The sequence below is a fragment of the Stegodyphus dumicola genome, chromosome 2 (assembly GCF_044657685.1).
Source record: "Stegodyphus dumicola isolate Sdum_Otavi_A_Nest chromosome 2, ASM4465768v1".
Taxonomy (NCBI): domain Eukaryota; kingdom Metazoa; phylum Arthropoda; class Arachnida; order Araneae; family Eresidae; genus Stegodyphus; species Stegodyphus dumicola.
The window spans coordinates 205,853,009-205,876,031 of NC_140769.1; the positions used below are offsets into that span (position 1 = coordinate 205,853,009).

General features: G+C 30.2%; 1 protein-coding gene across 1 annotated transcript in view; it reads left to right on the forward strand.

Annotated features, from left to right (window-relative positions):
* LOC118199574 (uncharacterized) overlaps positions 1–23,023 on the forward strand; it is a 317,346-nt gene that overhangs the window by 153,824 nt on the left and 140,499 nt on the right. Inside the window, exons 14-18 of the mRNA XM_085810256.1 lie at positions 1,588–1,785; positions 9,472–9,570; positions 9,650–9,847; positions 12,838–12,936; positions 13,214–13,397. Of these exons, the coding sequence (XP_085666382.1) occupies positions 1,588–1,785; positions 9,472–9,570; positions 9,650–9,847; positions 12,838–12,936; positions 13,214–13,397 (778 nt within the window). The remainder of the gene's footprint in view (positions 1–1,587; positions 1,786–9,471; positions 9,571–9,649; positions 9,848–12,837; positions 12,937–13,213; positions 13,398–23,023) is intronic.

Consider the following 23,023-nt stretch of genomic DNA (forward strand, 5'->3'; position numbering starts at 1 on the left):
GATACATCAATCACAAGTCAACACCAACCAAAATGCTGGTGATGAGCTCACAAAAAAGAAATCAAGATGTAGTAGATTGGACAATTATGGGAGCTTAGGTATAAGATCACTTTGCCTAATCCAGGTGCTCAAATTGGGGGCATCTAAATAGTTCCTTAAATTTTTGTTGAAAATGTGCTGATGTTCCATCATGCTGAAACTTGTATGCTGCCTTATGGCACCAGTGATTCTTTCATTCAGGAAAATATAATATTTCCCTTTATGGAGTGAGAAAATGCTTATTGTTTTTCTTGCCAGTTTTGTATTTATCCATTATCTGATTTTGAAGCTGTGCAGATTTATGATCTGTGGAACTGTGCTTGCTGATGTGCCATACTTTTCAGCATCGCAATAGGAAATGCATATGCCGTTTTCCATCATGAAAACTTTTTTAATTTGTATAAAATTGTGAATTTTATTTACTTTATATAAAGGGAATATAATGTTTTATTTTGATTCAATTAAATTTAAGCTGATCCTTTTAATACAAATAAAATATAATTACTTTACCTGATTTTAATAGTGAAAATGAAAATAAAACATTGGTTAAAAAAATTCTGCTAAGCTTTCATAGTTAGGGACATTTTTTAACATCTTGTGCGTTACCTTTATCTATTAAATACTGTGTTCATCGCACTTAAACCATAAAATTATATTCAACAGTGATATCACAAAATATTTAAAAGAGCCATATCTTTTGAATTTCCGATACAGTCTTGTGTGCTGGAGATTAAAATGTCCCCCCCCCGCCCCAAATACAGTGTTGCTATTGCTTACTTTGAAATCATTGAGTTTCTTAATCAAAAACTCATAAATGCTTTACAAAATATGAAATAGATAATAAAACAAATTCCAAGTTCCAAATTTGGGCTTTCAGATGACCATATTCTGGTGAAGACGAACGTTATTCAAAATTTTATGGCTCTAGATATTGTTGTTTTATCATAATGCGAGAAACATACACACAATTACGCAGATTCTTCATTATTTAATTTCTTTAAATATAATACAGGGCGATAATATTTGGGGGCAACAATTTAAAAAGTGATTCTCTGTTTATAGTGAATCAATTTAATATGCCAAAATGAAATTAATAGCCCTTCTGAGTAAAATTACCCCTTTGGGATAAAAATTAAATTCATTGTCTTGTTTTAGGAACAGATCTTTATTTTTTTTTTACCATTTTAAATAGGAATAGGTTGGTAATGAGTATAGGCAAGTAAAAGATGTTTTATTTTATGGGTGAAACTGTGTTTTATAGTTTGTTGTAGCAAATATGTTTTTGATAATCGTATAACACTTGTTGAAATAAAATGTAATAAGTGAAAATAAAATTTCTATATTTAATTTGCAGTAGCAGTAAATATGTATTTAGCTTATAGGAAAAAAGCAACACAATCTTGTAGGTTTTCCAGGTATTAAATTTGGACTGGATTTTTGAAGTTTAAGTGCATCTAATTTTCAAGTCAAAAGAGATGTAAAAAAAATTAATAAATGTACATATTTTCCACCTAATATTTTATGATTTTTTTTAAAATTTTCTTATAGAATGGAGTTACTCCTTTACACGTTGCTGCCCATTATGATCATGTTAATGTAGCTCTGTTGTTACTTGATAAAGGAGCTTTCCCTCATGCTACTGCTAAAAATGGATATACTCCTTTGCATATAGCTGCAAAGAAAAATCAGATGGATATTGCCACTACTCTTCTAGAGTATGGTGCAAAACCTAATGCAGAATCTAAGGTAATTTTTCTGTAAAAACTTCTGTGCAATCAATTTTGTTGGATAACTAGCTAAATTATGCTCAATTTTACAAATTTATGTAAAGCTGATTTTTTTTTATGAAAATAGTTTTTATTACTTTTCTGGCTTATTCAAAGTCTATTCAAATGTGAAACACTGAGAGTGCGTCCTGAAATTCACTTTTAACCATGAAGAATATTAATATGTTTTAAAAGAAACTTTTATGTAAAAAATATGCATCAAATTAGTAATTCCTCAGAGGTAGGTTTATATAGTTAAGAGAGATTTCTATGCCTCATCTGGAAAAAAAAAAAAAGGTTATTTGAATGAAGAAAAACACATGAAGGCAATCTATCTTAAGGGGAGATATGCCTTTGTGGAGACTAGGAAAATTGGTTTTTTACTCATTACACATTGGGAAAACTGTGAAAAACAGCCATCCTGCCATCCCATTTGCCTGGGATCAAACCCATGTCAAACTCTCAGCATTCAGTAATCTTAACCACTCAGCCACTAATTGGACAGATAGATGAAAATAAAAGTAAATTTGTCTAACAATTCTTGGTTTATAAATGAATTGCATCAACTACAAGGAAATCGAGCATTTTATTAAATAAAATTTTTATTTCACTTTTTTACTTCTTTAATAACTGTTAGCGGGTATAGCAAATTATTTAATTCAGAAATGAAATCAGTTTTTGTACTAAAAAGGTAATAGGATCTTCAGTATAAAATTCTGTAAAACAATATCCATATGACATTTGTCATTAAATATATCTTACATTTCAAATATTTTATGTTTAAAACCCTTCTACACTGCAGCTGTCTTTTTTAACCAGATAGAAGAGCTTTAGAGTGTGGCAGTTTTTATCCAGTTGGCTAATATGCCTAATGGATAAAATTCTTGGAGCAATTTTTTTTCCATTATGTGCCTACTATGCATTTTTTTGGTCTTTAATTGTAAACAATTTCTAGTTATAGGAGTAGTTTACAGATGACAAATACACACAGCACATGGCAGATGATGGTCAATAGATCATTTGTCATGTAACAATTAGTATGGCAGGTGCATAATAGAAAAGAATGCTATGCTTAACATTTGAAATTTTAATTTAAGTTTAGTTAACTATTCATCTACACCTGGGGACCAAACTATTTGTCAATTTGTTTCTCTCATGCAATTTCATTCAAATTCATTGGATTTTGATTGTGTGGGTTCATTAGATTCATTGTGGTTCGACTTTTGTATTTTACTGGAATCGGTTTGAAAATCTGAGATTTGCCAAGCAACGAACAGACAATCATACTTTTTCAAGATAACAATCTTATCCTTGAGGAAAGACTGCATTCAGAGGAGAGAAAGGCATCTTAAAAGGAAGGTGATTGAAAACTGATGCAGTTAACCAGTCTACGGTTTATTTATTTGTGGTGCAAAGAGCTGACTCACTTTGATTTTTGTTAACTAAACTTCAATTAAGTCGCAAGACAGTGCTGGATTGGAACTACCGTAATTTCCGGAAGAAAGGCCGCATCAGCATAAACACCGCACTTGAGAAAAATGGCGGGAAAAAAATTAAAATTACACAGAAAACGCCGCAACCGCGTAAATGCCGCAATAGATTTAATTGCGCGTGACATCGTCGTGGGCCGTATAGATGCAAAATCTCAACCTATGTCTTGATATATGACATATATGTTAAGAAAAATGCATGAAATGAAATCATAACTCAAAAATAAATTAAAAGGTAAATTAAAGGTAAGAAATGTTGAAAATATATTTGCGTTCACGAATATACTTATATATACCCACTAAAGAAGTCCATATTTGTAATACTCGGACTATATTATGAAAAATGTTGCAACAACGAACTATTAAATTTGGATTACAAAAGGAAATTTTAAATTTTACTTACAAAAGCAATTACAGCAAACTATACATCATATGAAGCCATCAAAATCTGATTCTTCACTTTCTGAATTAAAAAGATTTAGTAAATCCTGATCTAAGTCCAAGTCTTCCAGATCGTCACATTCATCCTCTTGGTTTAGAGTCTCTTTATCTAAAGATATAATTTCAGTTTCTTTGAATCCTGCTACTATTGACGATGTTTTTACCAATTGCCACGCACTTCCTACCCACTTTGCAACTTCTTCATAAGATGCTCTACGCATTTTGCCACTTTTGGTATACGTATGCAATCCTTCACTCATCCAACACTCCCATCGCTTTCGGACTTCAGCTTTAAAAGATTTATTACCTGACAAATCTAATGGTTGTAAGATTTTTGTCAAACCACCAGGAATTATTGCTACGGTCGTAGACAATTTTCGACATCTGGTTTTCACTGACTCAAGTAAATGCGCATGCATGGAATCCATTATCAATAACCCTTTTGGTTGGAAAAAAGATCCCTTACGATACTGCCAAACTTTTTGTAGCCACTCATGCATGATTGTTTCGCACATCCAGCTGTTCTCGTTTGCACAAATAATTACGTCATTAGGAAAATCTCCCTTCGAAATAGTTTTCCGTTTAAAAATTATCATCGGCTTTAGCTTGTCACCGTTTGTGGCACAAGCTAACACACATGTAAATGATTTCATGTAAATAAATTCTTTCATGCCCCGTCGTAAGCACAGATACAGTTTTTGCACCAATTTCATCAACAGTTCTGCTTGCAGGAGAGTCAAAAGCTAACGACGTTTCATCCATATTTATTATCTGTGATCGAAGAAGTTTTCTTTCGTCAATAATATCTTTCACATATTTTAGAAAAGATGCCTTTTTATCCCGCCAGTCCATTGGTAATTGTTGCCCGACTGTTGTTCTAGTACGCACAGAAATATTTTTTCTTTTCATAAATCTGCTACACCAGCAAGGCCCTCCTTTGAAATCATTTATGTTCATTTGCTTTGCTATAAATTTTGCTTGTAAGCGAATTTTTACAGTCGAAATCGCCATTCCTTTTTTTCGTTGCTCCTTTATCCAGTTTGCAAGGTCATCCGCTAGATTTGGCCACCTTACAGTACCACTTCTTTTGGCTCGTTTCTGTAGTGGCATATTTTTAAGTTCTTCTTTTTCAGTTCTCCATCTCTCGTCCACTTCAAACTCTCAAGCTGCTGCTCTATTTCCAATTTGTTCAGCACGTGAAACTACATTAAGCTTAAAACCAGCAGTATAGCTTCTGTGCCATTTAGGTGCCATTTTAAAAAATTTTCCGCTCCTTAAAACTATCCAACAAGTACTTGTACTTAAAGTTGAAAACTGTCCAACAAGTACTTGTACCCAAACTGAGGGGATCTGTATCTGGCAGAATGCCAAGAAAAATCGATTCATGCTGAAGGGGAAATACGTCGGAGTTCGTTATTGCGAGGCAGGTGGAGTCGTGTCGGCCTTTGAAAAAAATTACAGAAAAAGCAGGGGTGGAGAGAGGATGGTTCCTGGAAGATTCATCGAATGGCAGAGAGAGACTATTCAAAATGATGAGAATGCTGATTTCAAAGGGGGAAGAATGTTATTGTTCTGAAATCCCGTTTAGGGTGAATAAGGCATGTAGGTCCGTTCAAGGGAAAGAATGTAAACAAAATAACGTTCGCAAAAAGCAACTGAGTGGTCTTTTGTGTTGGAACAACTGAGTGGTCTATGTACAATGACAACGCCATCCAAACTATGTACAATGGCAAAATTATTCAAACTATGCACAATGAGCATCAAAGGAAATATTTTATTTTTAGTGCACCTAAACGCCGCATGGGTAGAAACGCTGCACCTGCTGAAAATTTAAGTTTTAAACACGTAAACGCCGCGGCGTTTCTTCCGGAAATTACGGTATTATCTCGGATAGGTTTGTTGCAATTCCTTGATGTGTTTTTCTAAAACTAAGATATGAAGTTCTGACATAATCATCTCAATCAATGAATTTACTTTACGAAAAGGAAACATAACCTAGGTTACATATTATTTCCATAGTGGGTTTTTTCTGGAGGTTTCTGTTGAGAAATGAGACAGGGCTTCCTATTTGCTGTTCCAGATCATTATTTAATGGACTAAGACTTTAATGGGCACAATAAAAAGAATAATATACCACATGGAACAATGGTATTCGCGGACTGCGGAAAAGGTTACAAATTATCCAAGCTGAAAATTGCGGGATGTGATCATTTTGCAGTGAAGTATTCATTTAATTTCATTGACATTGTCTCAGGTAGTCATTCCAATCATTCGAATGTTTTGCGGGTTGCTCTAAATGGCACAACAAATCTTAAAGAGGTACTCTCCATCAACAGTTTGACTCCTTCCTAGTAGAATTCATGTGGCATCACCTACATCTAAAAAGGAAGTGTTTTCTGCCATAATAGCAGATATTTGCAGATTTATATTTTCCATTTACTGTTCTCGTTCATTTCAGCTTCTATGTTTTTAGTAATTAAGAATGAAAAGTTATTTGTAATAATAAATGTTATTTTTAACAATAAATTGCTGTCTATAAACTATTCTTATAGCTGTTTACACTTAAAAAACCCATCAAAATGCATTGCAGGTGCGTAACAGAAAAGTATTTTGCTTCCATAAGATGATCATTCAGTACTGAATTCATCGTTGTTGTTATTGATATACAGGTGTCTTTGAGGAAATACTGTTGACTGTTCTTTATCAGAGTCTGATTCTAATAAAGAATCCTTAATTTTTCATTGGTTTCACTTATGCTTAAGTATAAACAGGAAAATACTGTTTATTTTTTATCCAAATAAGATTCAAATAAAACTCCTCAGATCTATTATCAGTGCTCATATCTAATATCACTAATGTTATTCTTACCAATCCTTTTGTTTTATATGTTTCAGTATTAACATTTTTAGACCTGTGGTATATAAAATAAAAAAAGCAAAGAAATTGTGTACCATTGCAAGCACACCAAATTGCATCATTGTAACTCATTATGACTTGGAAGTCATGAACATAGATTACATCAAAGGCAATAACAAAATAACTGTTTAAATGCAAACAAATAAGATATTGTTCAAATGTGAACCAAGAGCTGTTATCTAGCTTTTCCTTTTTACAGAAACACCCACAGAAGAAAAAAAAATAATAATTATGCAAGACAGGGTCTATAGTGTCTAGCTCTAGACTACATCTGAAAGCTTTTGCTTGTAGTATCTTAGATACAACCATTAGTGAACAATACCATGAAAGCTGCTGACTGCTATGGAAATGTTATACCAAAACAAGGTATATATACAACTTGGAATATACAACAAGAATTGCTGTATATTCCAGCATTTAACATGCACTTTTAATACAAGAAATAAGATTGAAATTTATGGTTGCTTATTATACACCAGATATAAAAATGATAAATTTAAAAATAAGAAAAAGATGAGTATATAAAAATTAGATTTTTACATGTGCCTAAATAATGTTTGTTTAAATGAAATGACATACCTTATGAATTTAAGTATTCATTATTGAATTTCATCATCAGATTATGAAAAATTCATTGTATTCATCTTCTGTTATATAATCAAGTACATCAGTAAATTTGGTTTCATCTTCACAATCACTGTTAATCTGGTATATAAATAAATAATCATATTCCTTTCCATTTAGATTGTTGAATATATTCCATTTTTTGAATTATGTTGAGTTTAATTTCATTCCATGCTTTTATTATCCATTCGCACACTATTTCTGTACTGGCATGACACATTTGGCCTCCTTTTATAAATGTTTTTCAGCCTTCTAACATCTATGTATTCCACCATTGTCTTAAATTTTCTTTGAATGATTTATTGATACTCATCTAGACTGATGTAATGATGTTAATTCACCTGGAGTAACTGACATGTCTTTTGCACTCTTTCAACAATTTCTTCATATCATCTGTTAGACAGGATCTGAACATGTCCCAAACTAAAATACTTTCTGAATTTTTTAAGGCAACAGAACATTTTTGCCACACATTTCTTATTCACAATTTCATACTGTTTTCGCCCATCCACCTTTTCTTGTAAGCAGGAATGAAAGCACCATTTGGGAAATTACATTTTGGCTTTGTCTTTCTTTTAAAAATAATCATGCATTTTAATTTTATGGCTTCCGCTAAGATTTTTTCGTGATCTGTTGTTTTATGTGAACCAGTTTTGTTCCTTTTTGTCCCATCAGTGCTCATATCTAATATCACTAATGTTATTCTTGTTGATCTTTTTGTTTTATATGTTTTGGTTTTAATATTTTTAGGCCTCTGGTTATATAAAATATACCACATAATATCAAATTTTTATTTTCTGTCATATAAATTTTTATCAAACATTACTTGAGTTTCATCCGTGTTTCCAATATGTAACAGTAAATAATTTTTTTGCATTCGTAGGCAATAACATACTTCTGGAAATTTATCATATTTTGTCCAAATCTGTTGGGAGCCTTTGCAAAACATTTTTTTTTTCTCGTAGATCTAGATTATTCCATGTCATAAATCAACCACACCAACTCAAAGTTGCCTTAAAGTTTTCATTTTCTTCCCCCCTCTCATTTTATGGCAAATAAACATATACTGTTTCTTTTTGCAATTAATCCATTCTGGCAATTTTCTAGGACGTAGTTCGCAGCACTTTCCTCATTTTGTTACTTCTTTATGCCAGCACATTAATTCTTTAGCATATTAATTTTAATGATTCATTTTTCTTCGACTTGTGAATGGAGCTTTCACCAGCACCAAACATCTTTCCTGCAGCACAGTTTCCATTTTCTTTCACAAACTGAATGACTTTACATTTGAAACCAGCACTGTGGTTAACTTGGCAGGAGAAGGTTTGAAATGTTTCCTCGAAAGCTTGGAAAAAATCTTCAAATGAATGGTTTCAAAAGATAAGAACATTGTACATGCATCTTTCAGGTTTCTTCATTAAAGAAAGGGTGGACATTATATGGCAAATACACCTAAAGATTTAAAATTTAGTTTAAAATTATAAGTGCACATTATATGCTGGAATAGACAGTAAATAAATCAACAAGACTTTGATATATTTGTATGCAACTCCAAGACATATTGATCTCTACAACAAACAAGTTTAGTCTGTTTACATGCATGTAGAAAAGTACCGCAAATTGAAATAAATTTGGGAAGTTTATTTATTGATAGTAAGGTTTTTCATGGTTGTATTATCTGTTTAAGAAAATGTTAAAATATCTCACTTTTATTTTTGTTTACATATATTGCATTGTAGGTTTAAATATTACATGCAATAGCTGTAGTTTCATTGTGAATGTGTTCTTGGACCACGTTAATATAGGTAGATTAAAGGTCCTATGTATAGTGAAACCTCTTATAGCAGCCACATCCTGAAGTAGACCACCTTTCAAAGTAACTAATATTTCTGAGAAATTAAACCATTAATATTCTGATGCTGTTTGAGGCTGTTGTCTTCACAAAAAAGCAAATTCATCTAGATAGGGGTGATCATGTTATGGAGGTTCCATTTCCATTATATTAATTTTTTTAACTGTGCCAGTTTCAGTATTGAGAAAACAGTGACTGATGTAATTTTAATCAATTTTGTGTTTAATATTAGGGAAAGGATAATATTGTTGATATGATTTTAAAATAAATAAGGAGTTATATAGCTAAGATATCATTTTAATCTAGAAATATATTGTAAATTATTAAAAATTTTTCATTTCAGGCTGGATTTACCCCTCTTCATCTTGCAGCTCAAGAAGGACATACAGACATGACTGCTCTTCTAATAGAACATCATGCCGATGTTAATGCTGCTGCTAAGGTTAATCATTTAAGTCAAATACCCCTTTCTTAATTTAATTATATAAAAGTAACATATTAATATTGTTAAATATTTTCAGAATGGTCTATCTCCATTGCATTTGTGTGCCCAGGAAGATAAGGTGAATGTGGCAGCTATTCTTGTAAAGAATGGTGCAAAGATAGATCCACCCACAAAAGCTGGATACACACCACTTCATGTAGCATGTCACTTTGGCCAGATTAATATGATCAGATTTTTACTGCAACATAAAGCAGATGTGCATGCTACTACTTCTGTAAGTAAAATCAGTTTTCTTTCTTTATTTATTATGGACAGGTAAATATATGTTGGGCAGTAAGTTTCAGTTGGATGTTTTCATATAAAATTTTTAATAGCATGCACACACACACACACATACATATATATAAATATATATATATGCACACATTTTGTGCATTAATATTTTCATTTTGTTGATGGATATCTATTTTAATACAAGTAGAGATATAAATTTATCTAAATGCATTTTTCATCTGAAATGGCAGAAATGTAAATCTTGTACGTGAAGGTCATTTTTAAAGAAAGAAAAATCTTGTTATAACATATAAAAATTATTGCGAAAGTTTTATTTCTGATGAGAATTAACTTCTTAAATTTTTACTATGTGTGATTTCTGTTGACATTCAAGCATTTGTATGGAAGATGAGTCTGATGATTTCATTTATTGATGAAATCTATTGGTAATCTATTAATTCACTTGATGGACTCAGTTTTATGGATCCTATAGTCCTTTCCCAATATTCCATTAGGATCATTTGATCTTTTTCTGATTGCACAACACATCTTAGTTCTCTTTAATGCATATTTCCCAACTACTTCAGTAAACAGATAATAAATTTTGGAGGGGTGAGTTTACTGTTAAAAAACTCACACTCACTTTACAGATGATTTAATTATAATAAATATACTTCTCTAAATATTGTTGGATTATTTTCTAATGTAATGAGAAATTCTGAATGGATACTTGGCATTCTGAAAAGTCTAGAAAAGCTCTGAGTCTTCTGCTAATTTGGAGCAGTTTGTGCAAATAATATAGTTTGATCTATTATATGATTATAACAAAGTATGTGAGAACTATCAGGTTGAAACCAACCTGGTGTGTGCCGGTTTGAACTCGAATCATGTAATTAATTAAAAGTCAGAATGACAATGCTGAAAAGAACATTAATTCAGCATTGAGATCATGAACATTTTACAGGAGGATGGTGTATTTGACGACTTATCAAAGAAACTGGACATTTAGTTATATAATAAAAATCATGAAAATCCCATACAGTTTGCTAGTTCTATCATTGGGAACTGAAATCAGAAACGATCTACAGTACAGAGTCCGAAATCTAGACTTGTCAAAACTCGGTGCTTCCACATTTGGGAATTTTGCCAATTTTAGATCAGTTTAAATTAAGTAATATGACATGTAGAAATTATAAAAATAAAATTAATCAGTAGTAATTTATGAAATAAGGAAGCATTTATGAGCTGAAGTGAATAAAAAAAAACTCAATATCTAATTGTTTGAATTATTAAACATTTCTTTCAGTGTTACTTCAATTTTTGTGTTAAAATTTTCTCTCGTTAATAGGTGGAAATAAATTCTTGTTCATTTATAAAGTGCCACTATTCAAGTCCTCTAATTGCTGCGTTGAGAACTCCCACGGAATCGTCAGTCGAAGTTTTTTTCAATCTGAACTTCTTTATTGCTTTCTTCCCTATTGGTCCAATATTTCCTGGATTTAAGACCATGTTACAGATTTCTTTTTCCATTAGTTGATTATTGGGGAATTGTCATGGGGGGGGGGAGACTCACACCTGTTATTACCATTTCTCCACATTTCTTTTCAAGTTTCATCAATTGAAAAATTTTCTATTTTTTGGCCATGCCTGAAAACCTTAAGATTTGCAGCTATCATCCTAAAGCTTAGTTACCATCTGCCCTACACTGCTGCCAATGTATTATGAGATTGGCTACTTAAAGATGTTATTTTAATAAATTTTATTTTGCTTCTCATGCATGTTGAGGAAGTTAAGCTTGAATTATATTTAGTTGTGTGCTACACTTGCATCCATTTCCTGAAAATGCTGAAGTCTTATCCAAGTTCCTAAATACTAAATAAATACCCGGATGTACTTAAGACTTATCCAGGGTCTTTACAAGATATTTTGCTATCTGGTGCGATCTCTGTTGGTCCTAAATTCTAAAATTAATTTCACTAGCCATAAATTTTTTATTTTAGTGCCTTTCCTAAATATTAAAGATTTTACCATCCTTTAAATTTGCTGCCTTATGGTTCTCCAAGTTTTAAAAATTTCATCTCTCCATGCTGCCATACAATTGCTGGGCTTATCTGAATTACAAATCGGTTGTTATTAATTCAGACAGTAATAAATGTAATCTTTTGGCCTGTACGTATCATTTTGAAAATATATTTTTTGCACATAGAAATAAATTTTTATTAAATTTTTCCTCGTCAACACACTTAACATTTCACAGCTGAACTATCTGTAGTCCTCACCAAGCCTAATGTTACCATAAAAGAATAGCATACTATTTTTAATTACTAACATTAAAAAAAATTTTTTTTTAGGCATTTCTCAAGCTGCCTTTTATTGAAAGTCTTGGTGATGAAAGCAAAAAATAAAGTATTTGCCAGGTTGAGTCAGGGATATAATTTCAGCAAGTTAAAATCAGTAATGTTTTGATATAAAATGTTTTGATTTGACATGTATGACAAGCGGAAAGGCTGGCCAAATTATTGATTACATAGATTTATGTTAATAAATGAACCATGAAGGTGTTTTATTTAGTGAAATGAAATTAATCTGTTTAAAAAAAGAATTAAAAATTATAGACATGTTTTATTATGAAAATATATCAAATGGTGCATGCATTAAGCATAGGAGGGAAAATATTTTTAAAAAAATTGCCAGTAGTCAGAAGGGGTCCAGATTTTGGATCATTCCAGATATTGGGCATCTAGATTTCAGACTTCGTACTCTATTAGTACTGCATGACCATTATTACATGACCATTACCACATGCTTGACCATTATTAGCTATGTATGGTAGAATGTGCAAATAAGTTTTTCTTTAGATATGGCACTCGATTCTAAAAGTACCTTTTTGAAATGAATTTTATTTATAAATTTGTGTTATTAGTTTGAGATCCTGTATATTACATATTATTTTCTTTGTGCAATTTTCTAAATTTTAAACTATTTTTGCAGCATGGATATACACCTTTACATCAAGCAGCACAGCAAGGTCACACTCTTATTATTAATCTTTTGTTAGAACATAAAGCTTCTCCAAACACTACCACCAATGTAAGAATTGTTTCATTTTGATTAATTTCAGTATAAGCATATTATTAATTTACAGATATTTTGTATATTCTATTGTCTCTTGCAATTTGTTAACAGTGTTGATTTAGTTTTGCTTTTGATTAGTTTTATTTTTGCATATTTAAATTTGATATATTAAAACTTGTTTATATTTTAAAAGCTTATTGATTATTGTGGTGTTCCAATTACATTTTTTTAAAGAACTTATATTGTTCACTTTCACTTTTTAAATAAATGACTTTCTTTTCTTCTTGTTTAGCAAGGGCAAACTGCTCTCTCAATTGCTCAGAGGTTAGGCTACATTTCTGTAGTTGAAACACTGAAAATTGTAACTGAAACAATAGTAACAACAACTACAACAACAATAACAGAAGAAAAATACAAAGTAGTTGCTCCCGAGACTATGCAGGAAACATTTATGAGTGATTCTGAGGATGAAGGGGGTGAGTAGTTATTTCAAACAGAGTATAACATTAGTTACAAATATTTAGATAATATCACTTTGAGATGTTTTATTTATTTATTTTAATATTTTTATTCAAACTCTTCATTTTAAAAATTAGAAACTTCACTTTAAGTAAAGTAAGTGGAAGTGGAAGTTTCTTAATGATATTCTGTGAAAATTGTAATTGAGACAATAACAAATATTCATAATATGAAAATTTTTGAATTAATTACGTTTGTAGTTCATTTGAACTTGGTTTATTAAAAAATACATTTAATAAATAAAATGTAAATATTTTCTCATTTTTTTTCAGTTACCAGTAACTTATAAACTTGTTAAATATAACAGTGAGGTTTTTTAATTTATTTTCTAAAAACTGTATGTAAATTATAAAAACATTAAGCGTTTAAAATGTTAGTTTTTAATTTTATCGAACAGAAGAGTTTGCTGTGGTATTTTAAACTGCAGTAAATACCTGCATTGCACTTTTAACTGTCATGAATATTAGGAATTACATGAGGGCTTGTTCACTTTTTCTGAAAAGGAAATTCCCTATTGAAAGAAAAATATGAAACCCGAACATTATGCATTTATTTTTCACATTTTTTTCTTTTTATGATAGGTATATATCTTTATAAAAAATTCAAATATTATATTCTGTGCTGTGGCCCTGCCTGCAAAGAAAGCTGAGTAAACTGTATAAATATTGGTGTTTAGTATAGTGAAATGTTTTGTGGTCATTTGATTTGATTTAGTCCAACTGGACATTTAATAAGTTGTATCCTGTATCCTTTTTGTTTTTGTGTGTTTGGTAGTTTGAAACTGCAGTTGCTTTTAAACATTCACCAAATTTTTATTTTATATAAGGAATAGTAGTATTAGATGCTTGTAAAGGAAGATCACTTTTGCCAGTTTTTGAATTTGAATATTTTGCTGCTTGACTGAAATATGAAGTTGCAAGTTATCAATAATCTTAAAATTTCTTGACTTTGAGAAGTTGCAAAATATATGCTTTTTGACATTTAGGCATGTAGGTTATGAAGAGCAAATGTCAGCTCATCTACTTGTTATTTCGATAAAGAGTTCTAACCTTTTTTAATAAAGTGAATATATATGGAAATTATGATTTTTTAGCCCAGTATTGCTCTATTTTTGTTGCAATAGTTTTGCTGAAAAGTTTTGAAATTATAAAAAATTAACAGAAATTAATTCCAAAAGACATTTGGCTGTAACATTAATATTAAAAATTTATGATTACTTTAATTGATTTAATACTGAAAAATTTTAAATCAAAATTTTCATTTTACATGATTTTTTTACTGCATTTGTATATAAAAAAGGAAATAATTTTTAACATTCTAATATTTAATACATACTTGCAAAATCATATTTAACAAATTAAATAACACAGTAATGTTCTGTACATTTAGAATTTGCAAAAATAAATTACATGTGAATCAAATAAGGAATGAAAAGTATCTTTTATGAGAAGTATAATTGAGTGGATTTATATTTTATAGCCTATGATAAACAGATGTTACAATGCATGTCAGTTTTTTTTTCCAAGTGTGTAATCACATGGCTTATCCGCGATAAGTGGCAGAGAAAGAAAATAAAATATTTAGTAATGTGAGAAGGAAAATATATAATCATTAATGCATATGACAATGCTGGAATAATTTATTTTATATTTTTGTATTACATAGGTAATATGAGTTTTTAAGAAGAATTAAAAGTGTACAGATTGTAGTTTGTTAATTTAAGATGATAATAATTTTATGCAATTTATCACAACTATTTTGAGACTGGTTGATGTATAAACATAACAGTTTGGGATATAGTTCCTTTAAGACACAGGAACTGCTGTTGTTTGGTATTGTTTATCTAGTTATATCATCATTATTGCATATTAAAAAATAGTTCCATTTGGAGAATGTTCTTGGAAATGGTTTGTGGGGAAGTTTGCTGAGTGGTGAAGTTGACAGATGGCACAGTCGGTGAAAGTTGTTGTTTATTGCTACTCACCTAGTGCAAGACCTGTTTCTGGGTCTTTTTGGTACCACTACATGGCTTTTGTACTGTTAAGCTGAAAGCGTGTTTCATGTTGAAAGGCAGACAAAATGCCTGATTAGACCAGAGCAGAGTCACTGGCGTTAAGACCTAATGCTAAGGAAACTGTAGGGTTTACATAAATATAAGTGGCACTATTTAACACCTTGATAATTATTTATTCCCAAGGTAATGGAATATTAGGAATTTGATCACAGTTTAATCCCATGCGAATTGACTGGCTGCAGTTATGCATCTTTATAACCAAATCATGCTTCACCAGTGGCTGGATAATTAAATCTGTTGAATATTGGAAGGCCAACTCAGACTCGTATACAGATGTATGGGCTGGCCGCATGGCTGGTTTTTGTGATTTTCTGCATGTGTAACATGAATACAAGCTAATTTCCATTAGAAAGTCCTCCATGAAGGCATCCATCTTATACAAATAGTGCATGTGCTTTGTCATTTTCTCTGACCATATGTGCTTTGTCATCTAATATGAATATAAAATGTAAAGTGTGGTTGGTATTGTATTTCAGTATGCAGTTAATCAGATGTTTAGATTCTAAAACATTGTGAACTTGACTATAAGATTCTGTACTCTCTTTGAAAGTGGGCTTTTTTTGTGATAGTATTATGAGCTTTCAATTTGATGGAAAGATATTATTAGAAAATTGCACAGATAATGAATTTCTGCCATTTCAAAAATTAGTTGGATCGTTAGTACTGTGCTGAAAACTAATTGTTGATTATGGCAACTATACTTATTGGTGTTCTACCAAAGGCTGCCTATATCATGTTGAAGAACTGCATTCATTAATCTGTTGTTAACTCTGTGAACTGTTATTTCCTAGAAAATTATTACGCAACAGTATCATCATTCCTTCTATTTGAAAAATTAATTGCTAAATTATTTGCATTGAGTTGGCTAAAGAGAGCTGCTGAAATTAGTTGGTGAATTCTTCGTTTTGCTTTGAAGGCCTTTTTATATTATGCAAAGTAATTGCATTCATTAAGCTGTTTTGTAACACTTTTCTTCCTTTCTCCCTCTTTTTGGTATATGTTTATAAACACTTGCAAGAAATGGGCTTTTTTGTAATAAACACACAGATTGTAGGACAGTCTTGAAAGGCAGAAAATATAAGAAAAACATAACATATTACTTCCACTGCAGTAAACATATTAATACTTCTTAATTGCTGAAGCCTGCCCTCAATAAAAAAGTGCTTGCTTTTGTTTTTGATATAACATAATAATGTTTGCATTATTGTATTTTTAGAGTTTTAATAAGTATGATTTATTTTTACACAAAATTTTGCATGCAATTTAATATTCATATATGCAGTTTTTGTGAATGTATGAATTAATTTGTTTTGCACTGATAATCTTCCCTTACCATTCTTATTTGCATTAAATATGTATTAGTTCTATTTTTTGGATGTATTGAGAAATTTGAATCTATAAATATACGTTTTTGGTTAAGGTTCTGGTATGGGACTGCTTGGTTTTATTTGGGGTTATTGCATGCATGTTAACATCTCCTCTCACTAAGTTTTCATTATGTGCATTCTTAGGTAATGATATAATTTAGTGAAAACTTGCTGATAATGTGTGTAATAAATGATTGAAAGCCAAGTATTGTTTTTATATTCAGCAATGTACCTCTTTGTTATTGCTTCAACAGTATAGTGGTTAATGACAGAAACTGTTGCACCAGAGAACCCAAGTTCGAATCTCAGAGAAAGCATGGATGTTTGTAAGTGTATAATGTCTGTGTGGTAAGGGGGTACTCAAAATGTATGCAAACTGAAATCTCTTATGCGATTGGTGAAAAGAGAAGAGGGGTGAAAAATCTCCAGATTGTAACTCCGGGTGTTCTCCTTCAGAATTCTTTCTGAACTGGCATGCTAAGCAGTTAGCAAGGCCTGCAATACCTAATATGCCTACTTGGATACACAGGTACCAGCCTTGCTTCAAACTTGTTTCTGTACATCCTAGTTGGGTTAACTGTCGAACTTTTGAACCAAGACTTTCTCAATTCCTTTAGAGAAACAACTGTTTAATGGATATTTAATATATGTGTTGCTGTAAATTACAGTTACATAAGATATCTCTTCAAGTAGCTACACCAGATGAGAAGGATGAAATTTATACTTATTGAAATAGCAGCTTGGAGAAAAGCTCATGTTTTGAAAATATACTGCTCAAGGAAAAAACAGAGATAATGAAAATTTTCTATGAAAGTTTGAGGAATATCAGTTTGATAGTATCACTTACTGTCAAACTTCAAAGCAGTAATCATTGATATAATTGCACAATTCTGAAATGGCTCATTCTACTAACTCTTTGAATTGATTGATTCCCATGACTCACTTACAGCCAAATATATAAGGTTTGCCCAGCACTTTTGGAAGTTTGTGAAATATGTTCGCATTTGACTTCAAAAATATATTTTTTGGAAACTTTCAAAGTATTGCCAGGTTGAAAGGAATTAGCTAAATTTCATCAACTATGTGATAAAAAATATTACCAATGTTCATAACAAGAGTTTCTACTTATCTATCCTATCTTCCAACTGAACTATTTTTGTAATTTATCTGCTGAAAGTTTAAATTTACTGGATATGCAACATAACATACAAATAAATGCTGGCAAATACAGCACATGGCCATAAATTCAATTAAACTAAAATACACAATAAAACTATTACATAAAATACACTAAATAAGCAAAAAACAAGAACAATACATAGCTGTGTAAAAATACAATAACCGAAGTACAATGAAATAAACACAAATATTAATGATTATATTGTCTAGTTAATGCTGCTTGTGATAGACATAATTTAAGAATGCTCTTGTAAGTTTACACCTAAATTTTTATTGGTGTTAGAAATTTTGTTAAATTTTTCTGCTTAAGAATTAAAAGCTGATAATGACAGATGTCAGATTTAATCTGTCTTGCTAATGACAGATGTCAGATTTAACAACTAGAAATAATTATTCTTTCTTCTCTCTTATTCTCCAAGCTTTGGGATACTTACCAATAGCCAAGTGCCCAAATACACAAAACACTACTAGTTCTCTTTGCATTAGTTTCTCACAGCAGAATGGGCCTCTCTAATTTGCTGATTTTTGATATAAATATGGGCCACTATCCATTTGAAGGTCCTCGAAGAATAAGAAATCTTTTTTAATTAGACAATTTATTGTGTGATGTCATAATCAGTTAATTCATTCGGAGTTTCTGAAATCTTTAAACTGTCTGCAATATTACCCCTAATAATTTTATGAAATTTATCGAAATTGCACATAAAAATAAGATTATTAGAAATTCAGTAGAAGGCACAAATAAGTAAGAAAGGAAAGTCCTTGACTTTAAGCCAACCAGGTATCCTGAGTCATTGATCAAAGAGGAACCCATAATAAAACATAATGGAAACACAGTCTTTAGTTTTAAAAGCTAATCTTTTGAGCACTAGGCTTGTTGTCAGTATTGAACTTTATTAAAATCTTCAACTGTTCATACAAAAATCTGGGTTCAGGACTAACTCGAAACACTCTGCAGTCTTGGACAGCTTGGCACAGGAACTGCTTGTATTCCCACAGAAACTATAGGGTATAAGAAATATGATACACTTCTCGGAAAACATAGCTGCCAACAAAGGACATTACAACAAGGAGGCAAACACAGAGGGTGCTAACATATAGAGTGTAGATTGTCATGAAAGTTTGGGGCTACTTGCACTGCTTGCATTTATAAGTAGATCTGCATGACATAATTTTCAGCTTCCCAGCAAATAGAAATGAGTATAAATTTCCGAATTTATAGACTAATTAGCCAAAATTGGGTTATAAGAGCCACAATCAGGATACTACCCAAATCAAGCTTTTTAAGTTATATTTTTAGGGAACAAAGCTTGTTATAAAAAAATTCAGTGTAATGTTTCCTTAGTTTTTGTTTAATGTAACGTTTTGGCTCTTATCAAAATAATGAGCTTACTTTCAATTTTTGCTCTAATTTGAATGCATATAATTTTAAAATAGGTTAATAAATTGCTTGTAAAATAGAATAATTTTCTGAATAGATTGTTTCATGTTCTCTTTTGAAAGTTTGCAAAAACCTTTACAAATTTTTAAAGCTAAACCTTAATATTTTTGCAGGAAAAATGCTTTTTCTAATTTTTATCCATAATTACACCCTTATAAAGGGTTAATGAATCATTCAAGATCATGGAAATAAATTAACAGGACTAAGTAATGCAATATTATACTCAAGCATTTTCAGGTATATACCATGTCTGTAAAAGTCCTAATATGGCTTTTATTTTCAAACCTTTGGCTAAAGGTGCATACTTCAAATTACAAAACTATTTTAAATAATGTGAAGTACATTTTTTTGGCATTTTTCAGATTTGAAAAACTACAAAACTTCTATTTAATTAGAATTATTATCTAATATTTATACAGAAAAATCATTCTAATATTTATACAGAAAAATCATTAAAACTAAGAATGTTTTTCATGTTTGAGTTTATGCAAATAAGATTATAAATTTGGATGTATGTCAATACTAACGCCTGCTATGGTTTTCTTGAATGTGAACTTTATATAAGATTCTGAGAATAAGATCTGCATTTTGGAAAAAAATATAGTGATCCATACTTTCCATGAGAATTTACACAGCAGTGCTCGTCACCAGAATTTTTTTTTTTTAAATAGTATTTTATTTTTAGTTGCATATAGATGCAAATGTTTTGTTCTTTAATTTGCATATAACCCTTAAACATGATCTTAGGCTTTGAAAAATAAATGTCGATTTTTATTGCATGGGAGTCAATTTTTTTTAATGAGTATAAAATGTTTATTAAATGTAACTATAGAGATCTAAGACACATCTAAAAAAATAGTTTTTGTAAATTTTGCAAAATTAATTTTTAAAATTATGAGAAGCAATAAAATGAATGTTTCCCTTATTTAAGGCATTTTATAAGTATATGTCTATGACCAACAGTTGTAAAAATAAAGTCCATGTAAGGTAATTTTTGGTATATTCCTTACCATTTTCATTGCAATTATTGTAGTGAATTTTAACAAAGTTTTAGTATATTCTTAGTTTTCATTTATTAGTTTCAAGAGAGAGATGTTAATATACATGTGCTATGCTTCTTTGGTTGTGGTGCTTAACTAACAGCTTTAATTTTAAAAAAAAATCTGTAGTTTATAGGATAAAATCTTCAAACCATCTGTAGTGGTGTAGTTCAATTTGGGTGGCTGGGATTTTTAGTTCTTCAGCTGATGGTTTGATCCCTTGGAACAGGTGATGATATAGAAGACACGTCACTGTATGGGAAACCTGCCCATGCCACCCATGTGTATCTTCCTTATATCGAGGGTCAAAAGTTAATGAGTAAGTTGCCACAAAAATTGCCCCCTTCTAGTTTTCACTTATAATTCCTCTATTTTATGTTTCTTTTAAATTTCTATTTTTTGTCTATTCCTTTTAAATTTCTTTTACATGTCTTATAATATATTTTTGTAGATGTGTTATGTAATTTATTGTTGTGTGTATTGATTGTTTTTCCTCCAATATTTGTTTCTTGATAAAATTTTTACTTGCAATAATTTTGATACCTAAATCCCGCATGGTTTTTTTACTTCTTTTTATTTCCTCTAATGTATTAACTGTTTATTTTGATGTTGTATAATGCCTGTTTTTGTCCAGTGCTAGTAGTTCTTTCTTCTCTTTACGCACTTTCTGCTAGAAAGGGGTGACTAAAAGATGTAGTTAAAATGCTGCAGAATTTTTCAAATTTAAATCCATGGTCAGCTTGGGCAGCCTTTATTTTTATTTTTCTCTTTCTAAATATTTTCTGAGCTTGTAATCTCAAAGCATAGTAGAGCTACATACAAGGTCTGGAATTTCATTACTGGCTTACGAAGCACTTGATATGATCTGTACATGCCTTTGTTTCTTTCATCTGTTTAGAAGAAATGAGCTTTTTTTTCTTTCTCACTATTTATTCAAGAAATATGAACTTTGATGTGAAAACATTGATTTCCTTTGAATGTGATCTTTGTTCTTTTCAAAGTTCATATTATTAGCAGCCTTTTTATTTTTTTTAATTCACCAAGCCTTTAGTAACAAACTTAATGTATAATACTTATTAATTAGAATAAATAATTAATAATAAACAGAGTTGTAAATTAAATCTTCTATATTTGCTAATGAGAACATTTTAATAAACTGTGAAAGTAGTCTTTATTTATTTATTTATTTTAAATCTAAAAACTAAACTTGTGTAGAACAGATTTTGCAGTTTGACATGCTGGTTATGGCAAAGTGCATAGATTTTATAGAAATGTAAATTTTTATTAAAGAAAAAAAAAATTTGTTTACTTAATGATTTTTGTTTATTTTTGTAATTTTCATTTTACAAATGGAATTTTATTATTTTTGTGAATGTAAATTGTACTATATATATGGTTAGTTACTTATTATTAACTTACATATTGAGACTTGCATAATATTTTGTTTTTATGTGGTATATGTTCTACTATGTCTTCAGCTTCTTATTTTGCAAAATGCTTTTCTCTACATTATACCAATTTTCTTATGTATTTTATGTTGCATGATACCATATTTTGCTAATATTTCAGGCCTTTATTAATATAATTTCATTCAGTATTTTTCAAATTTTTTAAATACTTTAAAACTTATGTGTACATTATCTCTGTAAGAATGAGTTATAGAGTTCTGTTGGTATTATAGTATACACTAATATATTACCTTAAACCCAGTTAATTTATAATTAAAAATTTATGAATAAATTTTAATATTTTTATTTAAGGATTTAAAGCCTGAATACTTAAACCCGGTTAATTTATAATTAAAAATTTATGAATGAGTTTTAAAATTTTTATTTAAAGATTTAAAGACTGAAGTTAAATTTTTAATTTATACTTTTGTATGTGTATTGATTAAACAGTTATCTTGTTTTCCATAAGTGGTTTAACAAAGTTTTTTTATATTGGTTTTTATATGAAGTTTATAAAATCTGAGAAATTTTCTGATGAATTTTTAATCAGTTTTGTCTTTGTTTTCAATTGCTTATGTTTTGCTTTATATGTGGTCTATTTTATTTCTTTGTTATCTTTGTAAAAATTTCATTCAAGTTTTTATATGTTGCATGAAAGTATTTTAAATAATGTACAGAAATTTTTAATTTTTTTGCTGTTAAAGAGGCCGATTCTTTATAAACAAAAGCCTTGGTAAAGAAATGAGCAAATTTCAAATACCTTAGTATCACAGCCCTATGGCAACAGTAATCTGTTGATGTATTTATATGTAAAAAATAGAATGTCATATATTTTTATTTCCTTTCATAACAATTTTCTTTGAATAATGAATATGGTATTAAATTTAATGTTTCAACTAAGCTGAATATTTTTTAGCATGTACCTGATCTGTATTTGACACTTAGTGTTGCTGTCATTATTGCTATCTGTAAAAGTTAAAGGAAAGAAAAATTAATATTCTTTTGTTTATTAGAGTAGGATACGGCTAAATGTA